This window comes from Accipiter gentilis, chromosome 1 (assembly GCF_929443795.1).
Source record: "Accipiter gentilis chromosome 1, bAccGen1.1, whole genome shotgun sequence".
NCBI classification, from domain to species: Eukaryota; Metazoa; Chordata; class Aves; order Accipitriformes; family Accipitridae; genus Astur; species Astur gentilis.
In genome coordinates, this window is record NC_064880.1 from 24,177,045 (window position 1) to 24,198,923 (window position 21,879).

General features: G+C 38.9%; 1 protein-coding gene across 7 annotated transcripts in view; it reads left to right on the forward strand.

Annotated features, from left to right (window-relative positions):
* The window catches only part of SPATS2L (spermatogenesis associated serine rich 2 like), a 143,290-nt gene that overhangs the window by 91,054 nt on the left and 30,357 nt on the right, over positions 1 to 21,879 (forward strand). For all 7 annotated transcript variants that reach the window (XM_049808486.1, XM_049808495.1, XM_049808504.1 and 4 more), the window contains 2 exons: positions 6,477 to 6,538; positions 19,577 to 19,685. In XM_049808486.1, the coding sequence (XP_049664443.1) occupies positions 6,500 to 6,538; positions 19,577 to 19,685 (148 nt within the window). In that variant the 5' untranslated portion in view covers positions 6,477 to 6,499. The remainder of the gene's footprint in view (positions 1 to 6,476; positions 6,539 to 19,576; positions 19,686 to 21,879) is intronic.

The following is a 21,879-nucleotide window of genomic DNA, read 5'->3' on the forward strand; positions in this document are numbered from 1 at the left end:
GGGGAATGTTCTGGAATGTGTGTGCACTTGCGTATGTTTCTGCATGCATTTAAAAAAAAGGATAATAAAGGCCTCAGATATCACCAAACTTACCCAGAGGCACTTAACTAGCCCAAAGTGGCCGATCTCAAACTTCTGAAAACCAGGAAATACAAAATGGTGTGTACCATTTCTGGATACAGTTTTTAGAAAGCCATAAAACAGTACTGGAGAAATAGCAGTTCTGTATTAATTACACTTTATGTTGCTTTTACTAAGTGTGCTCATTTATAATGACACAGAACTCTAAATGGACAGCTTGGAGGACGTTTGTTAATATGTCCTAGATGCTCTTGACACTGGTTATGCTTATGTATTTATTTTATTATATTTATCTTTAGACGCTAGACTACAGCAAATAGAAAATCATACCCATTGCTAATCTGAAGATAGTGAAGACAAGCATCTACATCTCATGCTATCTCTAATAGTTTTACAACCACAGCGGCAGGCCTTTGTGCACAACTAAGGATAGTAATTTTGGTAACTAACAATCATATGCACACTAATGTTTGGCCTTTGACCTAATGAGGTCATTCTTTCTTCTGCTATTTAAATAAAATCTGAATGAAGACCAGAAGAATTCCTTTCTGAAATACTTGAATTTTGGAATCACACTCCTGCAGTTTTGTCAGTCTCTGATACAATAATGTTAACATAGCAACTGCATCAGAAAAGGTGTGTTCATCCCAGCCTTCATCTGCAATTCTCTGGTAGCATTTCTTTATAATGAAAGTCAAAGTCAAATGTGGAATGGAGGCCATGTGTCTCTGATTCTGCTGGTTTTATCTTTACTTAGGGCATGTGGAAGTCTGCAGGCAAGACTGTGTAATGTAATACATATGGATAGATAGCAATCCCATTTAAAAATGAGATTTAGTTCTGTAGAGAAAGTAGAAGTGCGGAAGATGAAAGCATGGTCCAGGCTGCTACAATCTCATTAGATACTTAGAATTTACATCTTATTTTTTGAAGTTGGCTCTAAAATTGTGATTGCTTTGTTCCACCCATACCTTGCATGCTACCTTTTTGGAGCTGGGGGATTTTGACTGAACTCTTTGGAAATGAGTAAATGATCCTTAACTAAAAATAAAAAAATCCACTTTCTAGCATTGATCTACTTTATGAACATAGTTGAGTGATAAAATTGTAAACTCCAGTTGGTCTGTTAACAGTGAAAGCTTACTCAGTGACTGAGTGTGTATAGTCTTGCTTCGTAGGGCTGATAAGTTTATCAGTGGTAGGGCTGTGTATCCATCGGTCTCCTGCCTTGTGTTGCTGTACTGTCACCCAAACTGTCTGTAGTCTTGGGGTTGCCTGACTTGTAAAAGGGAAGAGGAAGGCAGTGTGAAAGAATCTGGCAGAGGGTTTTTGGGGGGTGCCATGTGAAACTTTGAAAAGGTTAGTCATGAGACATTTGAAAGAAATTAGCACAGTGAAAGGAAGGACTGCAGATGACTGCAGAAGCAGGTACGGATTAGAGAATCATTGGCAAGGGTCAAGTCAGTTAGACCTGGGATTCCTGTTATGGTGGGGCAGGGGGGAGTATTATAAAAGGAAACAGTTGCAGTGGGCAGATGAGGAAGTAAGTCTTTTTTTGGGGGGTAGAAGACTATTCATCCATAAACCTACAGATGGGAAACTCTTCCAACACTGGATTATTCTGTGCTGTTTCATGGGGAATTTCTGTTCCCCATTGCCCAAGATAAGTTATATCTTCAGGTGACAGAAATGGTGGAACAGGTGTTACACTATCTCTTCCACTCTGATAGAGCTCACTGCCGGGGTATTTTCACAAATCTTATCTTTCTGGCAACATCTATGCTTTCATAAACTCCTTTCCCACTCTGTGTATTTGCAGGGAGATTCTTTTTTATTTCGTTGGAGGGGAGCATGTTTCTTCTTTTTCTGATGCTAGTTCTGAGTCTGAAATTTAAACTTGCCAGGTGGTAATTGCCAGGTTTTGCAGTAGGAGCAGGGCATAGGCTTGGTCTCATGATTCTCTGATGCTTGAGATGCAGGCAATCCCACCCATGCAAAGTGTTGTGTAAAATCGGAGTGTTTGTCAGCTTTACCTGAAGGCCTGTCTAGCTGGAAGGTGTCTGTGAGCCAAACACCTCCGAAGATGGTACTAGTGGAAAGGTGTCAGGTGTTCTTTGGAAGCTGAACAGAGCAGCAGTGGGATTTCACAGCTGCTTGAAGACAGAAAGGAAACTTCTGTAAAGACTGGGTGAACAGTCACATACTTAAAGCTGTGACAGGTGAGCTCTGGCATGTTTTGCTGCAGTGGTTAAAGGCTGTTCCTAACTGCCTGCCCTGCTGGAAGTTGCTGCTTGTAGTAAGGTCAGCAGGACAGAGCATGCGCCAGCACCTTAGCTGCCCTGGTTCAGTTTCATGTTAGCTTAAACCTGTGTAGAGTAATATGAATTGCTTCATTTGGTAGGAGAGAGAAGTAAGGCTCTGCCAAACTTAATCCAGGCTTCTCTGCAGCATTCTCTTGAACGCTATTGAAATGCTTCATTGTACAAGGCAAGTAAAATATCTCATTTGGACCTGTGTATAGAAATAACACCCTTTCATCACTATTTGAGATCAGGATGTAACAAGCAACTGAGAGTGATCTCCTATTCCAGGTAATGCATTTGAAAATTGGTATCAGAAATTAATGACCTGTTTATATAAGGGATTCTGTAGTATTGTTTCCTTTCATTCCTTTTTCATGGAAGTCCTGTTGGTATGACATGCAGTGACATTTCAGGGGCACAAGTACAAGCAAGAGAGATGTGGAGAAAGACAAAGCGTGTGAGCTGACGTTCAAGCCAAGATCCTCTTGTATATAGTGTGTTTTGTGCATTATAAATTTATTGCTTGTGTTAATCTTAGCCACTGCAGAAAACCTTCTGTAAAAAATCTTCCTCCAAACATTTTTGTGTGTGTGCATGCTGTTAGTGACATGCAAAGAAAGCACTGTTCCTCCCCTGGCTTTAGGGGGCTTTAGGGCTCGGTTGAGGGCTGTATTCTGATGTTCCACAGCTCAGGCAGAAAGAAGCTTCTCTGAAGAGTTCAGGATGAGAATGTAGCAGCTCCAATTTAGAAGCTTTAGTTCCAAGCTTGAATCTAAACTTCAGTGGGACTATTTTGTTCATTAAATTATACATGTGCTATAATCTTTTGTCACAGGATTAGAAATGAAGTAATTGTTCAATACAAAGATTAAAATATAATCAGAGGAAAAATACCAGTTAATTCAATAAATCAGTTTGGGCTACAATGAGAAAATTAAATTGATTAGCTATTAAGTATAGCCATAAAGGATATTTTTTAAAATTAGTGCTACATTGACATTTTCCTGTTAATGTATCATTTGTATTTTATGTAACAAGCAGTACAGGACTGAGTTATATAAATGAGCAAGTGTTTTATGCAGGTTATTCCAATTATCTGTCCTTGGAGAAGGTGAATGAAAAATAGCTCCAACTCAGTTTTAGCATCTTCATTTTGACAGCTGTAATATGCATATTAATGAAGAGTCTGAAGTGTAGAGGAATGAGTCAATTTGTAAAAGTTGGTATCCTCTTAGTTATTCATCTTAAAAGAAAAAAAAAAAAAAGAAAGAGGAAGAAAGAGAGAAAACGAGGGTATGTTTTGTGTAGCTTGCCAAGTCATTTTGAAACAGCTTGCAGTTGGAAGCTAGCTGAATCAGCACCACATTCATCAGTAGAAGACTATAATCATAGTAATACCTGGAGTGTACAGCAAAGAAGAGACAAGTCAAATCTGGCAAGGTGTTGTATGAAGTTTTTATGTCTGGTTTTAAACTGAGAGCATTGCTACAAAGAGTAAATTTGGCTAAGTGCTGTAGTAGGGTTTAATCAACAAACTGAATTTAAATTTGAAGAATTATTTAGCCAGTATCTTTGAAGCAACATAAATTGGGAGGTGTGAGGCTTTCACAAAGTATGATTATTGGGATTAATTCGCTTCATACAAGATGCAGTACAAGGTGCAAAATTAGTAAAATATATGCTGAAAAAGCAGAACCTGAAGATTTCAGGTGACAAAGATCTTTTCCTGTTATTTATTAGTTTTTATAGATTAGTAGACTTTTAAGGCCAGAAGGGTTTGTTAGCTATAATCCTTATTGTACTTGTTTCTGTGCTGTGTGTTGGTTCCTCAAGAACAGGTTTTTTTCCTGGTTTTGTTAATGTTGTCATAAGGTGTTGGATCAGATTAAGTGTATTTAAATTGGTATGTAAGAGGGCAGGCTTCCATCAGTTGTCTGTAACATTACATAAGCTACTAGATAGTAGATATAAGGGCAAACTAGTCAAATTCCTTAACTATTCCTTAACATACAATTATCTATTAAGCAGAGAATAATATCAGTCCAGCATGGTTTTGACGTCACTAGGTAGAAGGCATGCTTTTCTGAAAAGCAGTAAGAGAGAAGACGACTTACAGAGTAGTTTTAGAGTAAGTTTTCCAGTCTGCATGGGAAATTTGATGACCTGTGTCTCACGTTCTGTGCCCATTTGGCATGAGAAATAGCTCACAGCAAAAGACAAGAAGTGCATTAAAAAATGTTATATAGGGACTATAGACTATGATAATTTCTTAACACTTTCCTTTAGTTGTTGGAACACACTAAATATTGGAAATGGAATTGACCCAAGCTCATATTCTGTGTGATTTTCCTGCATGCTCTGTCCAGACATTTTGTAACTCTGCTTTTAGCCATTGGGTGCATTTGACAAATAAACTGATTTGAGCTCTTTCATCCTTGATTTAAGGAGGGGCAAGGACAGGAACCTTCTGATGTGAGATACCACCAGACAGTAAGGCAGAGTGACAGTGTGGCCCAGTTGCCAGGAAGAAGTCTTATCGGACATAGTGAGACTGCAGCTCGGCGTCTTGGCAAAGCAGTGAAGCCACTGACTGAAAACAGATATAAGTTATATGAGTTTTAATAGAGAGTATCTGTTCATGGTATAGTAAAATAGAGATGGGAGGAGGAACCTTACTCATTTGAAGCATTTTTTTTTTTAATAACTGGCAGTGGCAAGGGTTACTTTTTTCTTCTGGCACCTTATTTTTTTAGGGTTTCCATAATTCAGTGTCTACTCTTCATCAGACCAAAACTCAAAAATTCATTCCTTTTTCTTCTTCCTATCATCTCTTCCCCATTTACCACAAACAAATTCACATTATTTTTGAAAATGTACTTTCTTGAATCTCATCTCTTTAATTAGAAAACAGATGCATGCAAAAATTAATAAGGTTTAAATGCTATTAGTGGATACTGTAATAGAAGCACTTAGTTTCTGGAGTTTGAACTCCACTGAAGTGCTATGTTTCAAAGCAGGAGCTAAAGGAGGATTGTTTAAGTGCATTAAAAGAGATTTAGAAGAATTATGGGAATTCTTATATCAGTCCACATAGCAAAGGGCTCAAATGGGGAAAAGGAGGGAGTGTTTCAACTTAAAAACTTGGAAATAACTAAGGTTTCATTCTCATTTATGTACATCTATACCTTTTTATCAGTGTACAGTAGAGTTAAATTTGGTGACCAAACCAAGCTTTTATTCCATTTGACTTAGTCTTTGCTGTAAGTCTTTGTGTGTGACAATTTTAAAATTTGAAGATTCAAGCCTGTTCCTTACTGAAGTCTAAGGCATTTGGTTTTGATGGAAGCAGGATTAGGCAACTGGCACTCCCTTCCCTGTGTTAACCCTTCATCATGTGGTACAGTGTGTCTCACTCACCCAGCCACATAACTGGAAATAGAAAGCATATTGCAGGGTTTCTTAATCACATGCAAATTCCATTCATGTGCCCAAGTTTCCAGAGCAGACCTGGAGATTTAACTACACAGACCCTGTTAGTTTCAATAGGAGCTGTGTGGCTAAATCCTCTGAATTAGTTTTAGGAAAACAAAACAAACAAACAAAAAAGCCCAACCCAAAACCAGCCATGCAGCACTTGTCAGCCTAACCTCCTGGAATATTTAGCCACCTTTTAAGATGGAATCTTCAGACAAATTTTCTGGCAAACATTGAGGTTGCTGGTGAATGAGAAAACAGAAGCTGTTAAGTTCATCTAAGGTATTCCTCCTCTTTAAAGCCTGGAAGGTATCAAGTAATAATGAACAGGGTCCAAAAGACATGGCTGGGAGAAGCACAATACCCCTTCTATCCAGACTCATAACTATGAGGCATTTTTTAAATATGTTTGCAGAACTGATCTGGGGAAAGTATGAGATTTGAAAAAGCTTTGCTTTTTGCCAAGATTGAGTACTGCTGTGCAGGACGTTAAGTGTTCTCTTGTTTCTCTAATACTTATAGGTAAGAACATGCAATTATTCTTTATAGATATAGCTTTGACAGGTTGGGATTAAAACCTTCAAATTAATCTCCTTGGGTATTTTCCTCCTTTCACAGACAATATTCTCACTTGAAGAGAGATGGCAGAAATCCATTCTCCTGTAAATATCAAGGAAAAGGTAAGTTCAAGTAACAGTACAGTGCAAACCAAAATGGTATTTGCATACGTATTTAATCCCTGCTCCTTCAAACACCATTCACATACTTAACTTTAATATGCATTGACTCTGTGCATAAAGTTAAGTACACAGGCGGTTATTGATAGGATTAGTATATTAATCTTGGTTGATGAGAAACATTTTTGCTTTCTGCAAAGAGACAAATGTTTTGTCAGACAGACTTCTCTTATTCCTTTGTGATTTCTGTGCACACAGATGCTGTGGAGAGTAGCACTTTGTGATGATTTCTGCTGTACAAAATAAAACCTTTGAAGAAACACACCCTTTAGAAAATAATTTGTCTGACCAAAAATGTCATACCTGTACTACTTAAAGGCAATTCCTAAAATTACAGGGCCTGAAAAGAGTAGATTTTTTTTTTCCCCCTTTGTAACTAGCTCTGCTTTTAACTGCATTCTATGTGCTTGTATATGTACTCTCCATATCCTGGGCTAGTGCTAGAGTCTCACCACCCTTTCAGGAGCAGTAAAGGACCTAAAGCTAATTAGTGTACAAATATGAGGTAGGTCAGGAGATTTTTTTTATGACTCCCAGCAGGCACATTGTGAAAAGACAATCTAACCCATAGATAGTCCCCACCAACATAAATAGGAAACCAGGACATCTGTCAAAGAACAGGAAAAAAGGGGAGAGAGGGAAGTGGGAAGACTGTAGCAGTATAACAGATAGGGTCATATTTTAAAAGAAGCCAAGCTTTTGAGAATTCACCTGAATCATCATCTTTTATAAAATCAGGTTTTGTTCTATTTTATGTTTGGGAAGAGAGATGGAGCTTTGCATTTAGGAAGTTCAGAGAAGGCTAATGGGTTCCTTGATTTACAGCTTTATTAAGCCCGATGTGGCACTCTAATAAGGCAGTGTGATAAAACGCCAGAATCCAATTCTGTCAGTGAGCCCAAGTTTGTCCAGCTATTGGTGAAAAGTTGATGAGGCCTATTCACTTCATGAAAGATGCACAAGGAGAAAGGATAAAGCCTGATTAAATATCAAGGAAATACAGAACAGTGAGGGCAATGTGAAACTGAGAAATGTAGTCATCTTCCGCTGTATCATAAGACCTGCCTGTGACACATTACACATCCTGCAGGGCAGCAGGCATGTGAAATATTCTTTTCTCTCTAAGCCTGTCAATGGAAAGGAAAAGAATAAAAGTCTGTGTATGATTCCTTGGATTAACTCTTTTCCTGAGCTGACAGAAAAAATTATTCAGCAGAAAAAGATTTGCCAAATTTCAGTTTTGCAATTAGGTAGACTGATAACAAGGAAAAAAATAATTTGACCTGAGGAATGTGTGCAAGATACTGTAAATGTGGCTTTCAAATCCAGAGAAGTCCCAAGAAGTGATAGAGAATTAAGATGTAATATAACACACCACAACATGACAGAGAAAAGAAATAGCCTTGAACTAGAGGTCAATAGTCAGATTTTTAGTTAACTTGCTGTTTTGCATCTGAGTTCACAAATGATGAACTTTTCAGTCAGGTAATGTATTTCTCAGAACTGATCATGACTAGTAGTTAATGGCTTAAACATCGCATTTGGTTTATAAAGGCTTGATGAACCATGACAACTACTGAGCATGAAACTAGGTTTCCTCTGGTTTCAGTTTGCTAATGATGTTTTACTGAAAGAGCAGTACAAACTGTTACCTGCCCACCAATACATGACTGAAGCAGCTGAGGAAACAGCAAGTGATCTACCTGGACTTGTGCAAAGCATTTGACGCTGTCCTGCACGACATCCTTGTCACTAAATTGGAGAGACGTGGATTTTATGGATGGACCACTCAGTGGATAAGGAATTGGCTGGATGGCCACGCTCAAGAGTTGCAGTTAACGGCTCAATGTCCAAGTGGAGAGCAGTGATGAGTGGTGTTCCTCAGGGATTGGTATTGCGACCAGCGCTGTTTAACATCTTTGTCAGTGACATGGACAGTGGGATTGAGCGCACTCTCAGCAAGTTTGCCGATGACACCAAGCTGTGTGGTGTGGTTGACACGCTGGAGGGAAGGGATGCCATCCAGAGGGACCTTGACAGGCTTGAGAGGTGGGCCCATGCAAACATCATTAAGTTCATCAAGGCCAAATGCAAGGTCCTGCACATCAGTCGGGGCAATCTCAAGCACAAATAGAGGCTGGGCGATGAGTGGGTTGAGAGCAGCCCTGCAGAGAAGGACTTGGGAGTGTTAGTTGACAAGAAGCTCAGCATGACCCAGCAATGTGCACTTGCAGCCCAGAAAGCCAACCGTATCCTGGGCAGCATCAAAAGAAGTGTGACCAGCATGTTGAGGGAGGTGATTCTCCCCCTCTACTCTGCTCTCATGAGACCCCACCTGGAGTACTGTGTTCAGCTCTGGGGCCCCCAAGATAATAAGGACATGGACCTGTGGGAGTGAGTTCAGAGGAGGGCCACAAAGATGATCAGGGGGCTGGAGCACCTCCCCTATGAGTACAGGCTGAGAGAGTTGGTGGTGTTTAGCCTGGAGAAGAGAAGGCACTGGGGAGACCTTACAGCAGCCTTGTAGTACCTAAAGGGGGCCTACGGGAAAGATGGCGAGGGACTTTTTACAAGGGCGTGTAGTGATAGGACAAGGGGTAATGGCTTTAAACTGAAAGAGGGTAGATTTAGATTAGATATTAGGAAGAAGCTCTTTACTGTGAGGGTGGTGAGGCACTGGCACAGGTTGCCCAGAGAAGTTGTGGATGCCCCCTCCCTGGAAGTGTTCAAGGCCAGGCTGGATGGGGCTTTGAGCAACCTGCTCTAGTGGAAGGTGTCCCTGCCCGTGGCAGGGGGTTTGGAACTAGATGACCTTTAAGGTCCCTTCCAACCCAAACCATTCTATGATTTATGCTAATAGTTCAGGTGGGAATGAATTCCTGTCCAGACTGTTGCATCCATCTTCCGCTACTTACTCACTTTCTTTGCTTTCAAAAGGATGTAAAACTTTTTTGCTTTATATCCTCTGATGGGAAACAATGCCTTACCTGTTGCACTGCCCGGGTGCCTGCTTTTTGAGTAGGTTTTCCTCATATTTGTTGTTAACTCCTGAATCAGTCATTGTGCTTGAGGATTTGCATGTCAACATGAATCTGCTTTCAGTGATGACTATCTTCCTTAGTCCTTAATAACAGCATAGGGTTTAAATATTGAGTAGTGTGATGGATTTTGCAATAGAAAGTAATGTCATCAAATCTTATCCACTAGTGCCAGAGTGCTGGAAGGTAAATTACAGTAACTCTCAAAATGCAACTCAGTAAACTAATTGAAGTTCTGCCTATTTACTGTGTAGCTTGAATTTTTTTATTAGTTTAGTCAGTTTTACAAGTCATGTGTTTGTCTTTTGCTAGTTTAAGAGTGAAGAACTGCAACAGGACTTTTATTCACACTAGATGCCTGCTATTCCAAGTCTGATATCTGCTGGGAGTATCTAAAATCAAATGTTTATGAGCATATACAGTTTAAGGCAGGAAAATAATTGGATTAATACACTGTTATAAATAGTTCTTCTCTTTATTCCTGTATCTTCCATCAGTATTTAGTGCCACTAAATCCCTATGCCAGAGTGAAAACTTAGTTTAACAGCAATTAACATTTTATTGCAAAATTGTTGGGTTTTATTCTGGAAAATACAGACCAATAACCTACTAAATAAAGGCTTAGTGACTGAACAGCATAAATCTCATGAACTCTACATACATCACATGAGAATCTAGCATGCTTGGTTTGCCATTTCACCTGGACAAGCCTGTCTTGTTTTAAAATGAGACTGTGGTGGCACAGAACCTCCATTTGACGTCTCATATTTGGTTTACAGTGTGGTGGCTTTTTCTGTCCACAACAGAGTCAAGCAACCATAGCTTTAGAACCCTCTGAGTAATGCACTAGAAATATAAGGAAAGGGTTGAACAGATATGTCCTGCTGAGTTGACTTTAATTATATTTGTACATAGACTGCTAAAATATAAGGATTTCATTTGCACATTTGAAAAGCAGACATATTTACAGTGTCCTGGTAAAAGAGTCAAAATCAAATAGCTTTCTCACTTAGAAAACTGAGAGCAAGACATGGTCATGCTATACAACATTGAAGCAGTGAGTTTAATGTTTGCTCTTATCCATGTTTTTGGGGGGAGTATTTCTGGGAAACAGAGCCAAGATTTATAAATTTAATTACTTCTGCTGAGCTCCACAAATCTATTGCCATCAACACATATATAAGCAGGCCTTGTTAGAAAGAACAGAATGGAATGCAGTTCCTTCCCAATTCTCCCTTTCTTCTACCTTAGTGCTTGCAGATCATAATATATTTAAGACTTTGATCCTGCTAGGACTTGAATGAAGTCAAAGGAGCTGTACATTTGCACACAAATATTCATTCTTGTAAGTTTCCGTAAAAGCAGAACACAAGTTTCTCCTTAAATTGAACATTGTTTCTCTGTGACAAAAATGTAGTACAGAGCCCATGAAGTTTTAGCATAATATTTGTTGTTTTGTTTTAAATGGTGACCTTTCCCCATGTTCTCTCCATAATCAGCTTCTAGTTATTCAAGGAAGTAAGACCTCTGCCACTATTTTAAAGGTGATGTGAGGCTGAGGCAGACATTTGGGGCATTATGCTCATACACAGGCTCTGTAAGACCCTACCCCTAATTTGAGTCGTAAGAGAATGCTACTGTAGTACTGATACTTGTATAATTCATTCTTGGCATTTCAGCTGAGATAGTTCATAAAGTCAATAGGTTAAACATTCTATTTTATATCCCCCCCTGCCCCGAGAGATTTATATAAATGTTGGCCTGTGATGTCAGGAAGGCTAATGGAAGTTTCCATAGTTGGCAGAGGCTCCTGCAGCTGTGATACGCTTGTGGGGAGCCAGGGCTATTCTGATTACCATATTTTCATGCATATAACCCACAGATTTTCTGGAATAACACAAGTTCTGCATTTCAGCAGCCACAAGGTTTGTTACATGCCTGCATAGCTAGTACAAGGAGAAGTTTACCATCAGGATCTCTCTCAGAATAACTCCCTTTGCCCTGACCCTTGCTATAGTCTTCCTTCAATATGCCACTCTCCCTTTTGCCTCTGATTTTACTCATCTCTGTGTCTGAAAATACAGCATAACTAAGGACTTGTTTTACAGTATCAGGATTTTCAGAGACTGAGAGTTACACATAGTTCAGCTCATATGCACACAAGTTCACTGGATTAAGGAATAAAATGGGCCAAACTCATTGGCTTAAATCCAAAATAATTCCATAAAATTAATGGAAGTATTCAAGCATTAACCTAATGCATCACCAGAAGAGGTGCTGAGATTCTGAATGACAAGGCCTCCAAAGAAGAAGCAACTGGGGTGAGGAATACAAGCAATGTAGTGTCTCCTGCAACAATTAGACCCTCTTAGTTTAACAAGAGAAGAGTGAATATCGGGCACTCCCCAGGACAGCCATTCAGCTCTGGCATGTGATTTTTGGTTTTGATCCAAAGAAATATCAGGAATTGTTCAAACTTCAGGACTTGTTGTCGGGCCTATCTTTTTTATTTTCTTTTTTATTGTGTGTCTAAACATGTTTGAACAAGTGAGCTCTGGTGTCAGCTGGAGTTAGCAACATATTCGTTCAGATGAAAATCCTCCTCTTGGGATTCTGTTAAGAGTGAAGCTTTGCTGAAGTTCTCCTGAAAGGCTTGCTTTTTCATTTGTCATTTCAAGTGTCAGAGCAGTAGGAGCAGATGGGCAGGTTTGTTCCATAAACTGCAGGAAGGAAATTTTATTCAGATGTGTCAGGAGGTGTCACAGGTTTGTTTACCTTACACCGTAACTCTCATTTTCATAAGCCATAGCATGCAAGGAAAGAGTAGGATTTGTAGTGGAAGGAATGGAAGTAGTATGTTAATTTAAAATCACACATTACAAAAGCAGATAGTTTGTAATCTATGATTTCACTAGGTCTCCTTAAAGTTGACCTTTGCAGCTGTTCATACCCATGTGTTGAAGTAGATAGACTTAGCCCAAAGACCAGCAAAGTTGATCAAAATGCACTTGTGTTGCTTGATGAGCCATTTAACTTGGGTTAAGGATATTATAGATTCAGGTCTCTAAATAGTGCTGTCATTACTCAAGCAGAACAGTTCTTACTGAGCCAAACTTTTCAATGTGTTCTTCCAGAACTCCTGAAATGTCTGGTTTTTCCATTAAATTAGTTAACAAATTTGGGGGACACAGGCAACGTAATAAATCCACAATGATCGCCTGAAGTAGTTTACTGTAGCAAGTAGAATTTGTTTTGTGCTTATCGGGGATAAGTGATCTGAAGGTATCAGTGTGATAAACAGGTCATGTAGTGGAAAGAAAGGTGCAGAGCTGATCAAAGCTGTTCTTTTGCTCAAAAGGGATATTAACAACACTTGTTCAGTTTGTGATGAACTCCGTTAGTAAAGCTTCTGGAAAAGTGTCTCCAATATAAGAAATAGGCTCTTAATGCAGCAAAGTCAAATTGTACTTATGAAATATGTTTGCTCAGGAGTTTTCAAAACCTTAAAAAATTGTGCCATGAAGTGGTTTTTAAAATGCATTTTCCTGCTTAATGTAGCCAGGACATCTGCTAACGCTAAATTCCTACATGATAGAAACCAGCAGAGTTCTGCAAACAGCCCTCTTTCCCTGCTTCTCTTGCAGGATTCGGGTCAACCCTAATTGGAGGCATCATCTAGTTGAATGTGGCCTACACTGCTACCTGTTCTCAGTTGCAGTGGGTATATATGGTGTATATGTGTACATAAAGATTTGCTACTGACATGCAGTAAAAATAAAGTAGGAAAAGTCTGCGTATTTGTTGATAACCACACTTCTAAATGAATTTAGCTCCTTACTTAGAGAAAATCCATTGATCTTAATGTTTAGTACAAAGCAAAGTGGATCTGCGTTAGTGTTCCTAACCAGGCGTAAGTGAGAATATTTCTAACTGCAGAAGTGGCCATGATAGTAACTTACTTCAAGGGAATTAGAGCAGCTGTGTTCAGGGGTTTCAGAACAGCCGTGAGCTTTCAGCAAAGAAATTTAATTTGTCACTATGTCAGAAACATATAAACAAATTCTCTGAACCCCGGATATGTTACTTATTCACCAGAAACATCCTCTTTGAGATGATGCCAAGGGGGAGCAGATGGAGTAGAGCAGCAAACAGGCAGTGACTGATTCCATGTTGTTACAGTTGCTTGGGAACCATTTGAAACTTGACAGAGAACCTAAAGGTCTCAGAGGAATACATAGCAATCTCAGCTTGGTTGTGGGTGTGGAGTAGGTAATCTGCTGTCACAACTTTCAGGCAGGCTGTATTTCTTTTTGAGCTTGACTTATCAGGAAAGTCTCATGAGATGGGTGCTCATGGGGACTTCGAGTAAGATACCATGAGAGGTTAGAATTTCAGTGTCCTCTTCTCCTGTGTGCCATGCTCTTCAGAAGTAACCTGTTACTGAATTTAATTTTTTTTTTTTTATTTTTTTTTTTAGGCAAGCCAAAAATTTGCCTCAAGTGAGATTGCCTGTAGTTTAACAGTAATCCTCAGAAAAATAGTCAGGTATATCTTTTCAGACCTCGGGGATTTTATTTTGGGGTACAAACAGCTTATCTGAGGGGACTTGGAAACTTTTTCAAATTTGATATGATTTCTGGGCAGTCCTCAGCAATTTGTGTAAGAGACTGATAAAAACGACCTCATGACTGTGGAATTCTGGTCCTGATGATACACAACCTGGCTCAAATTGCAGCAGCTTTAAGCCAAGTGTGTGCTTAAGACTTCAGCTTGGAAAAGTGATTAAAAGTCTTCTAAATTTTGAACTAACCTTAGCTTTATCCAGAAGAGTAGCTAGGCCTGCAGGAATTAAATACATGCTTGCAAGGTAGGTCTGTAGATTGTGGGTTTAAAAGGAGGTGGATGTGGGTTCTGCCTTCCATGTTCTTGACCGTACACAGTTGTTTTCAAGGTCACAGCTTGATATTTTATATCTGTGATTGTTTTAAAGTAGCTTTTGTAAGCCAAAATTCAGAAGAAGTCATCTTGGTAGTAAACAAAGAAATGTGCTTTCTGGTGAGGCTAGCTACAGGAGGGAAAGCCCAGGAATTTAACTACTGTCAGTGACAGCTTCTCAACTAATGCTGACATTAACAGCACAATTATCTGTGGTTCAGAAGGTATGTTACTGAATTCTCTTCATGTCCTGGAATGCTTGTCTAGCATCCAGATGATGATAGAAGTTCACTGGGAATCTACACTGGATAAAGACAGGATGATTCACAAAATCATTAAAACAGTTGACTTCCCTGTAGTCTGTCTGGTAATGTTGTTCTTCCTATGATCAAGTTTCAGTGAGTAGGAAAAAACTGTTTTCTCCCACATACACGGAAATAAATCTAATAAAGGACTGCTGTGAGTTTGTTCTTGCAGACTGTTAGGTATTAATGCAGTATCACTGCATGTTAGGAGGTTCTTTGGCTCTTATACTTTTTACATCTTTTATGACGTTAAATATTTTTAAAAAGGAATTTGTTGATGAGAAGTCGTACAATATTGGATTATTCTAGTTCCATAATCTGTTGCTTACAAGTTTAGAGAGATAAATTTGGGAATTATCTCCTGCCCTGGAATCACCTTATCACACCTTTACTAAAAATGAGCTTTATATGGTTTTCTGGATTGGGAAGTGACTGACTTCTCTCAAGCAGATGGAGACTTGTAAGCGGTTGAGGTGTATAACTGTACTAGCAAGAGGGCTGGTTTGTCACCTGAACTAGCAGGTGACCCAGAGAGGAGTCAGCATACATAGGCTGCCTAGATCCAACTCACATCCAGCCCTTTAATATATCTCCCACTTGTCATCTTGTATTTGTCAAGCATTCCTGGAGCTTTGCTTTGCCTCCATTATCACAGTCTGAGACATATCTTTTATGACCTTCAGCTGTAGAAGTGCATTTGTGATAGGCTTACCCTGTCAGGAGGGTTGTCTACCTCTCCCTTTTGCTTTTTCTTTTGTATCACTATGTCCCTTTTCAGAAATATGTGGGACACATTTTGCATGTGGGGGACAGACCTGAGCTTCAACCATAGAAATATGCACATATTTTTGAAACGAGTGTGAAAGGATTAAGAGGTGGAATATGGGGGATCTTGAAAATTGCATTTCTAGGCTAAGGCTGTCATATGGCCTGCCCCCCAGATACACTGTCAGGTCACAATTTGAGACTTGTAGCCATTTGTCAATAATATCTGCATGTCTGGAAATCGCTGACTTTTTCATTGCCTGTGTACAATAGTTCCAGTGTATTCTGGATGAAAACATCAGTCAAACTGTGTGTGTGTTGGAGACCTGATGTCTGGCGCACAGATCTGTCTGGCTTTGAAATTCCAGAAAAAGTATGGTAACATTATTCCATTTTGTTCCTAAAAATTTTTAAGAAAAAATATTTTATTTCAGAAAAAAAAACTTTTGGGATTTCTCCTCTGTTGGAATTCTGCATTTATATCTGCTTTTGTTGTTTCTGAACAGAGCAGCATATGTATTTTTATCTTAATATTGACATATCCTACTCATTGCAAATTTTAGTTTTCATCTATCCTATCCCACATAAGTCAATACAAAAATCTGGAAAGCAAAAACACTAACAACTTGTAGGTATCCTGGGTATCATAGCATACATACACAAGGGAAGCAGATTAACAGTGTAAGCAACTTCTGATTTGGAATTTCCTAAGTCCTGGATGCTTTACTTTGCAATCTGATGCTCTTTTACTGAGGAATTTTTTCATGAAACTTCTAAACTGTGTATTTTGTTCAACAGTAAAACAAAGGATATTATTGGGTTTTGACACTAGAACTGTTGAGCTCTGCAGTACATCAATGTTCCCTAAATCGAATTTTTACACAGTCCAACTAAAACAGGACTGTCTGCAGTGTTGGTCGTATGCTTAATTTCTTTTCTCCGTATTGGCGAGTATTCTTCCTAAGATCATCATCATCTTGCTTTTTTTGGGTTATCTCCACAACTAGAATGTTTCCGTAACATTTTTGTATTTAATCATAGTACTAGTTGGATGAAGCACAGTTTAGCTTTTAATTCTGGTTTTTCTATTAATCAAAAATTTCTTAACAAAGACCATACAATGCAAACAGAGAGTCTTCAGTAGATTCTGTAGTCTAAAACATAGTCTGCCTGGTCGAGTTCTTGTGTGTCAGTGTTCTCCACCCCACAGATGTTCTTCTTAATGTCTTTTAAGAAGTTTCCAAATGGCAGTGTTTGGCGAGTTGCCTGATCCATCCTGTGGCATTGGCCTCACTTTGTTGTTTCCAGATGCTTCTTGAGGCTTCCAGACCTTTCACAGGAAAGAAGGACCTAGAAGCCTTATGAAATTCCCATGCTTATATTTAAAGATGGTTAGAATACACTAGATATTTCCTTTTACTATTTTTCCTGTAAGCAGTTGCCACAAGGACATTATGCAATTTTGAGTAGACAGAGAGATGATCCACATGATTGTGAAAGAAGAGGGGAGGTTTTTGTGAGAATATGAAGATGTAATCCACATGGTGGAAATGTTTGGCAGCTACCAGCTTGAACATAAAATGGACTGCAGCTTGTGGTCTGCTCTACCCTAGCGTCTTTGCCAACTTTTATTGTTATGGAGCAAGCTCAGTGAATACTTGTTGGAGCTTTATCAGTAAATAGCATGCCTATGCCCACAATCAGAAGATGAATAAAACTCCTTTTTCCAGGGCTTTCTCCGCACATCCTGTTGGTTTTCACTTGAATGCCTGCAGTGCATAGAAAGCTATACTTGCAGCTTCCCTCCCCATGCATACACATCAGCTGAAGAGATAAGCTTGAGCAGACAGAGATTTTCTGGATAGTTTTTGGCAACAACATTCTCTGGGTCAAGTGGTCCAGTTGACAACCTAGCCTGTCTGAACTTCAAACATAAAGTTACATAAAGTGTTTACTAGAGACTCCGAAGTAGCTAGCTGTTGGGTTAGGACCTAGCTTGCGGGGAAGCCTTGCTCAGTCATAGGGTGGCAGCATTAGAAAAATTATTAGATAGGCCTTTGGAAAGTGTCCTTGGGAGGTAGACTCCACTGCCCTCTAAATTATAGTTGTGGCCTGAGTTGTCCAAGGCTAGACTTGCTAATTGAAATGTGTTGCGGGCAAATGTGAAGCTGCAAAGAGATGTGTGACAGGATGATGGACAGGAGCAGAGTAAATCGTACTAAGTAGATGTACTAAAGTTGTCTACTGCAGTCAGAAAGTGGCTTCTTTACACAGTGGAAGGGATGAGCTCATCTAGAAAGTATCCTCTGGAGAGTTTGATCCTGTGTGGATTTAGCTGAAGCAAGTATCAACCTTTTGTGGTGCTGAAACTAAGTCCAGCAGGCATAGTGAATCAGAGCTCTCTGTTACTGTCTGTTAACAGAACCTGAAACGAATCGTGGCTTATGTTAGTATATGGGACAGGGAAATACAGCGGTTGAGGACTGGGGTGAACATACTACAGCAAAATAAGATTTTTGGTCATAAATCTGAGCACTTAAGTGTTCTGAATCACCTTCTAGTGTCTCCAATGATGGAGACTCCCTAAAGGGAATCTAGAAAGATTGTTCTTCAGCATCTAAGTGGACAGCTAAGACAAGATAGTGTGAATGCTCTCACCATGTAAGCCAGCCTAGTTCCCTTGAACAGATCTATCTTCACATATTACTTTTTCACCATTATATTTCACAGTACAATAAAAAGACCACCAGTGCTTCACAATTGGAAATTAGCATGGCAACATTGTAATGCAGTAAATAAAGTACACCCTAGTCAAGGATGTATTCCTACAGAAAGATGGTAAAGAGGGGTGCCAGATAAACATTTGCATCACAATAACAAGTTTCTAATAGTAAATACATGCTGGATAGCTTGACACAGAAGCTCAAAAAGCTGATTTGGAACAACTAGACTGGTTTTGGCACTGATTCTTTTGTTTTTTTCAATGTACTACCATAGGCTTTAGTTTTGCTAATTATGTTTAACTAAGGTTGGGTTTTTTTTGGTACTACCTAGTAAAGCTTGTCTAGCATTAAAACAATACAGTAATTAAGTTTCATGTAACTATTTACTTTCAGCTGTATTATGTGGGCATGAGAAAGTAAATCATCAACATGATTCCAGTAGGAATGTTTTATTTAAAACATAGCGGGTTGTATTACTATTTGGTATAATGGATACTGAAGACAATACAGCAATAGCAAATGCTGTGAAACTGAAGCATGGCATGCCAGAATCATCTGTGGGTGTAACACTTCATCAGCCAAGTTTCCTGAAGGAAGCATTTGGCTTCCTAGGTCCTTTGTTTGGGATTTTGTTACACAAGCTTCCTGGTCACATATATATGGAACAGCAAACTGAAAGTATGCTGAGCAGCCACTAGAGCTTTTAAAAATGATACTGTTTTCTTTCAGCCTGTGACTATTTTCATGCATATGACTGTTTTCCAGATGTCAAAAAGCCACTGATCATAACTTGGATGTAGCAAGGCCGTGCAACAGCCTTGTTGAAGTAGTTGTGTACTCCATAAGGTTGTAGAGGTGATGTGTCTTGTCAAATCACACGGCAGCAAATAGAACATTTAGGAAAGAAGCATAAGGCCAAATTCTGTCAGTTTTGTTAAACTAGTTCTCCTGCTGTGACTGAGGGTAGGATTTGGTTCCAGGCTTACTGGCTACCAGTTCTATGCTATGGTCTCTTGAAGAAATTGTTTTCATTATTTGCATGGGCCAGGTAAGGAGAGGATGGGTATTACTTCATACAGATACATTGCTGTATACTTGTAAGCATGTCACGTATAACAAGCATTTATATAAACATGCATTGGCACAGAGGTACCTTGTTGTCTAAAGGAGTGTGATAAACCTGTATGTTACTGTCTTCCTTTATTTTCCTTCCAGATCAATGCAATCCGATCAGTTGTTCCAAACAAAAGCAATAATGAGATAGTTCTGGTGTTGCAGCAGTTTGATAACAATGTAGACAAGGCTGTTCAAGCTTTCATGGATGGTGAGTACAGTGTACCTTTTTCACTAAGGGATGAGGGATTCAGTTGCATGCTAAAGTATTCATTTTCTCTGGTGGCTCAAAATATATTCTGTTGTTCTGCTGAAATTCAGATGATCGTGACACTTAGTTGTTGGGGGGTTTTTTCTTTTTTTTTTTTTTTTTTTCAATTGATCCTCCTGTCTATGTCTTTGCTTCTTCACACTATGTGTTTGACATGGCTGTTTACCTGTTCTACCTGACTTTGCCATTTTTTGGTACCATTCTTGTTGCAGACCTTCTTTATTCTGTGTGAAAGTTAATGCTCTTTAAAGTAAATATGTCAGAATATGATTCGCTATTGAAGATACAGTAACTAATAAGAATTTGGGATATTTCTAAAGCAGATGACCAGGCCCCTAAACCCCTGAACTTGATGCATACATTGACATTCAAACGTCAATCTGAATTTTGCAAATAGCCTTGACATTTATAATGGCTGAACCAAGACTCCATTGAATGTTGAAGCCATTCTAAATCTGGATCTGAGTTTGTATTTTGCATCATGAGACCATCTCTAATGAAAGGTCACTTTTATTTAAATAACATTTTTCTGATAAATATATAATGGCAAGTATTTTGAACTTTCACCAAAGTCTGTAAGAAACCCTTTGCAGTAATAATAGCATGCCATAAGCAAACCCTCTCAAAATCTTTGTAGTTTGGGGCTGCTTAAAAGATACTAGAAGTTCAGTGGTCTCAAAAGCCCTGTATATCTTAAAAATGCCTCATAGTGTTGATTAGCCATCTCACCAAGTTGCTTATTTTGTATCTATTTTACTTCAGAATAGTTTTGGGTTTGGTTTGGATTAATTTACAAAAGTGTATCAGCCAAAATGCATGATAATGTACTAGGAATTACTTACCAATATGCAAAAAGCAGATGCAAGTGAACTGGACTATTTATAAATGCATCAGAAATCTTCCATCAGATCTATATTGTCCCTCTTGATGCAGGTATCTGCATAGACATTCAGATTCTGATAGATCTATGGAAATCGGAGTTTGTGCGCGCACACACACACAAAAAGGAAAATGTGATGCATCTAATTAACAATTTTATTTTCCTGTAATATATATCCTGGGGAAAGTAGTGGAGGGTTGCTCCATGGTTATTCAGTAAGTTCCTTTCATTCAATTTATTTTGTCTTAAGTTACCATTGTTTGCTTGTGGTCTATGAGTTGTTTCCAATAGTTCCTGAAAAGGGGAAGTGCTTTCATAGCCATGTGTTGTCATCTGCTATGAGGAAGAAACAGGGCAAAAACAAGCCTTACAAGAGTGCAACAGTCTTAAAGAAAAGCAAGGTGTTGTAACCTGAGTTCAAATGATCTTTGACATTCATGTTTATGATCATTGTGCTTTGAGTTCAGAAGCCTTTGCAAGTGAGCATTTGAAAACAGCCAGTATTTGTTACTGTCTGGAAATGTCGTGAGTAAAGACACATGTCCATTCAGCTGCCACTGTGAATAGAATGAATCTAGCACTTTGAATATCTTTTCATGTGAACGACAAAAATTGCTAAGATTGAAATATCGCAATTGCAGAGAACACATTGCTGCATGCAACAAAAAACATGGGGACAGCCATGCTGGGTGAAAAGGCAGAGCACCTCTGTTCAATGCTTCTCTCAGAGGTGCTGCATGCTGAATCAAGAAATGTTCAAATGTAGTTTCCTGAGATCAGCTCCTATCTTGCATCTTACCTAGAGCAGCATATAGGAGATGTCTCTCTTATGAATTTACTTCTATATGTGAAATTTGAGTTAAATAAAATAGTGGTTGAAATATTTTATTTGCTATGTTAGTGTTTACCTAATTAAGCACAATCAGAAGGTCTCTTCAGCTGCTTTGTAGATGTGTTCAAGAAAATATACTGGTGGGTTCAAATGAGGGCTTTGGGACTTGCACAGTTAATGCGTTTCTAACAGGAGGAAACTGGGGTTAGTTGGGCGAATCCCTAAAATAACCCTCAACCTGCATAGTATTCACAGGGAAGCTGAAGGAAGCAAAGCTAAGACAACACCAGCCAACACAAAAAGAGTGTTGGACGATACTGTGAAAACAGTTAACAAAGCTGTCAAGTGAAATCACTTATTTTTAGCAGCACAGAGTAAAATGGGCAGCAAATGTCTGGGTTTATTTCTTCATACTCAAATAC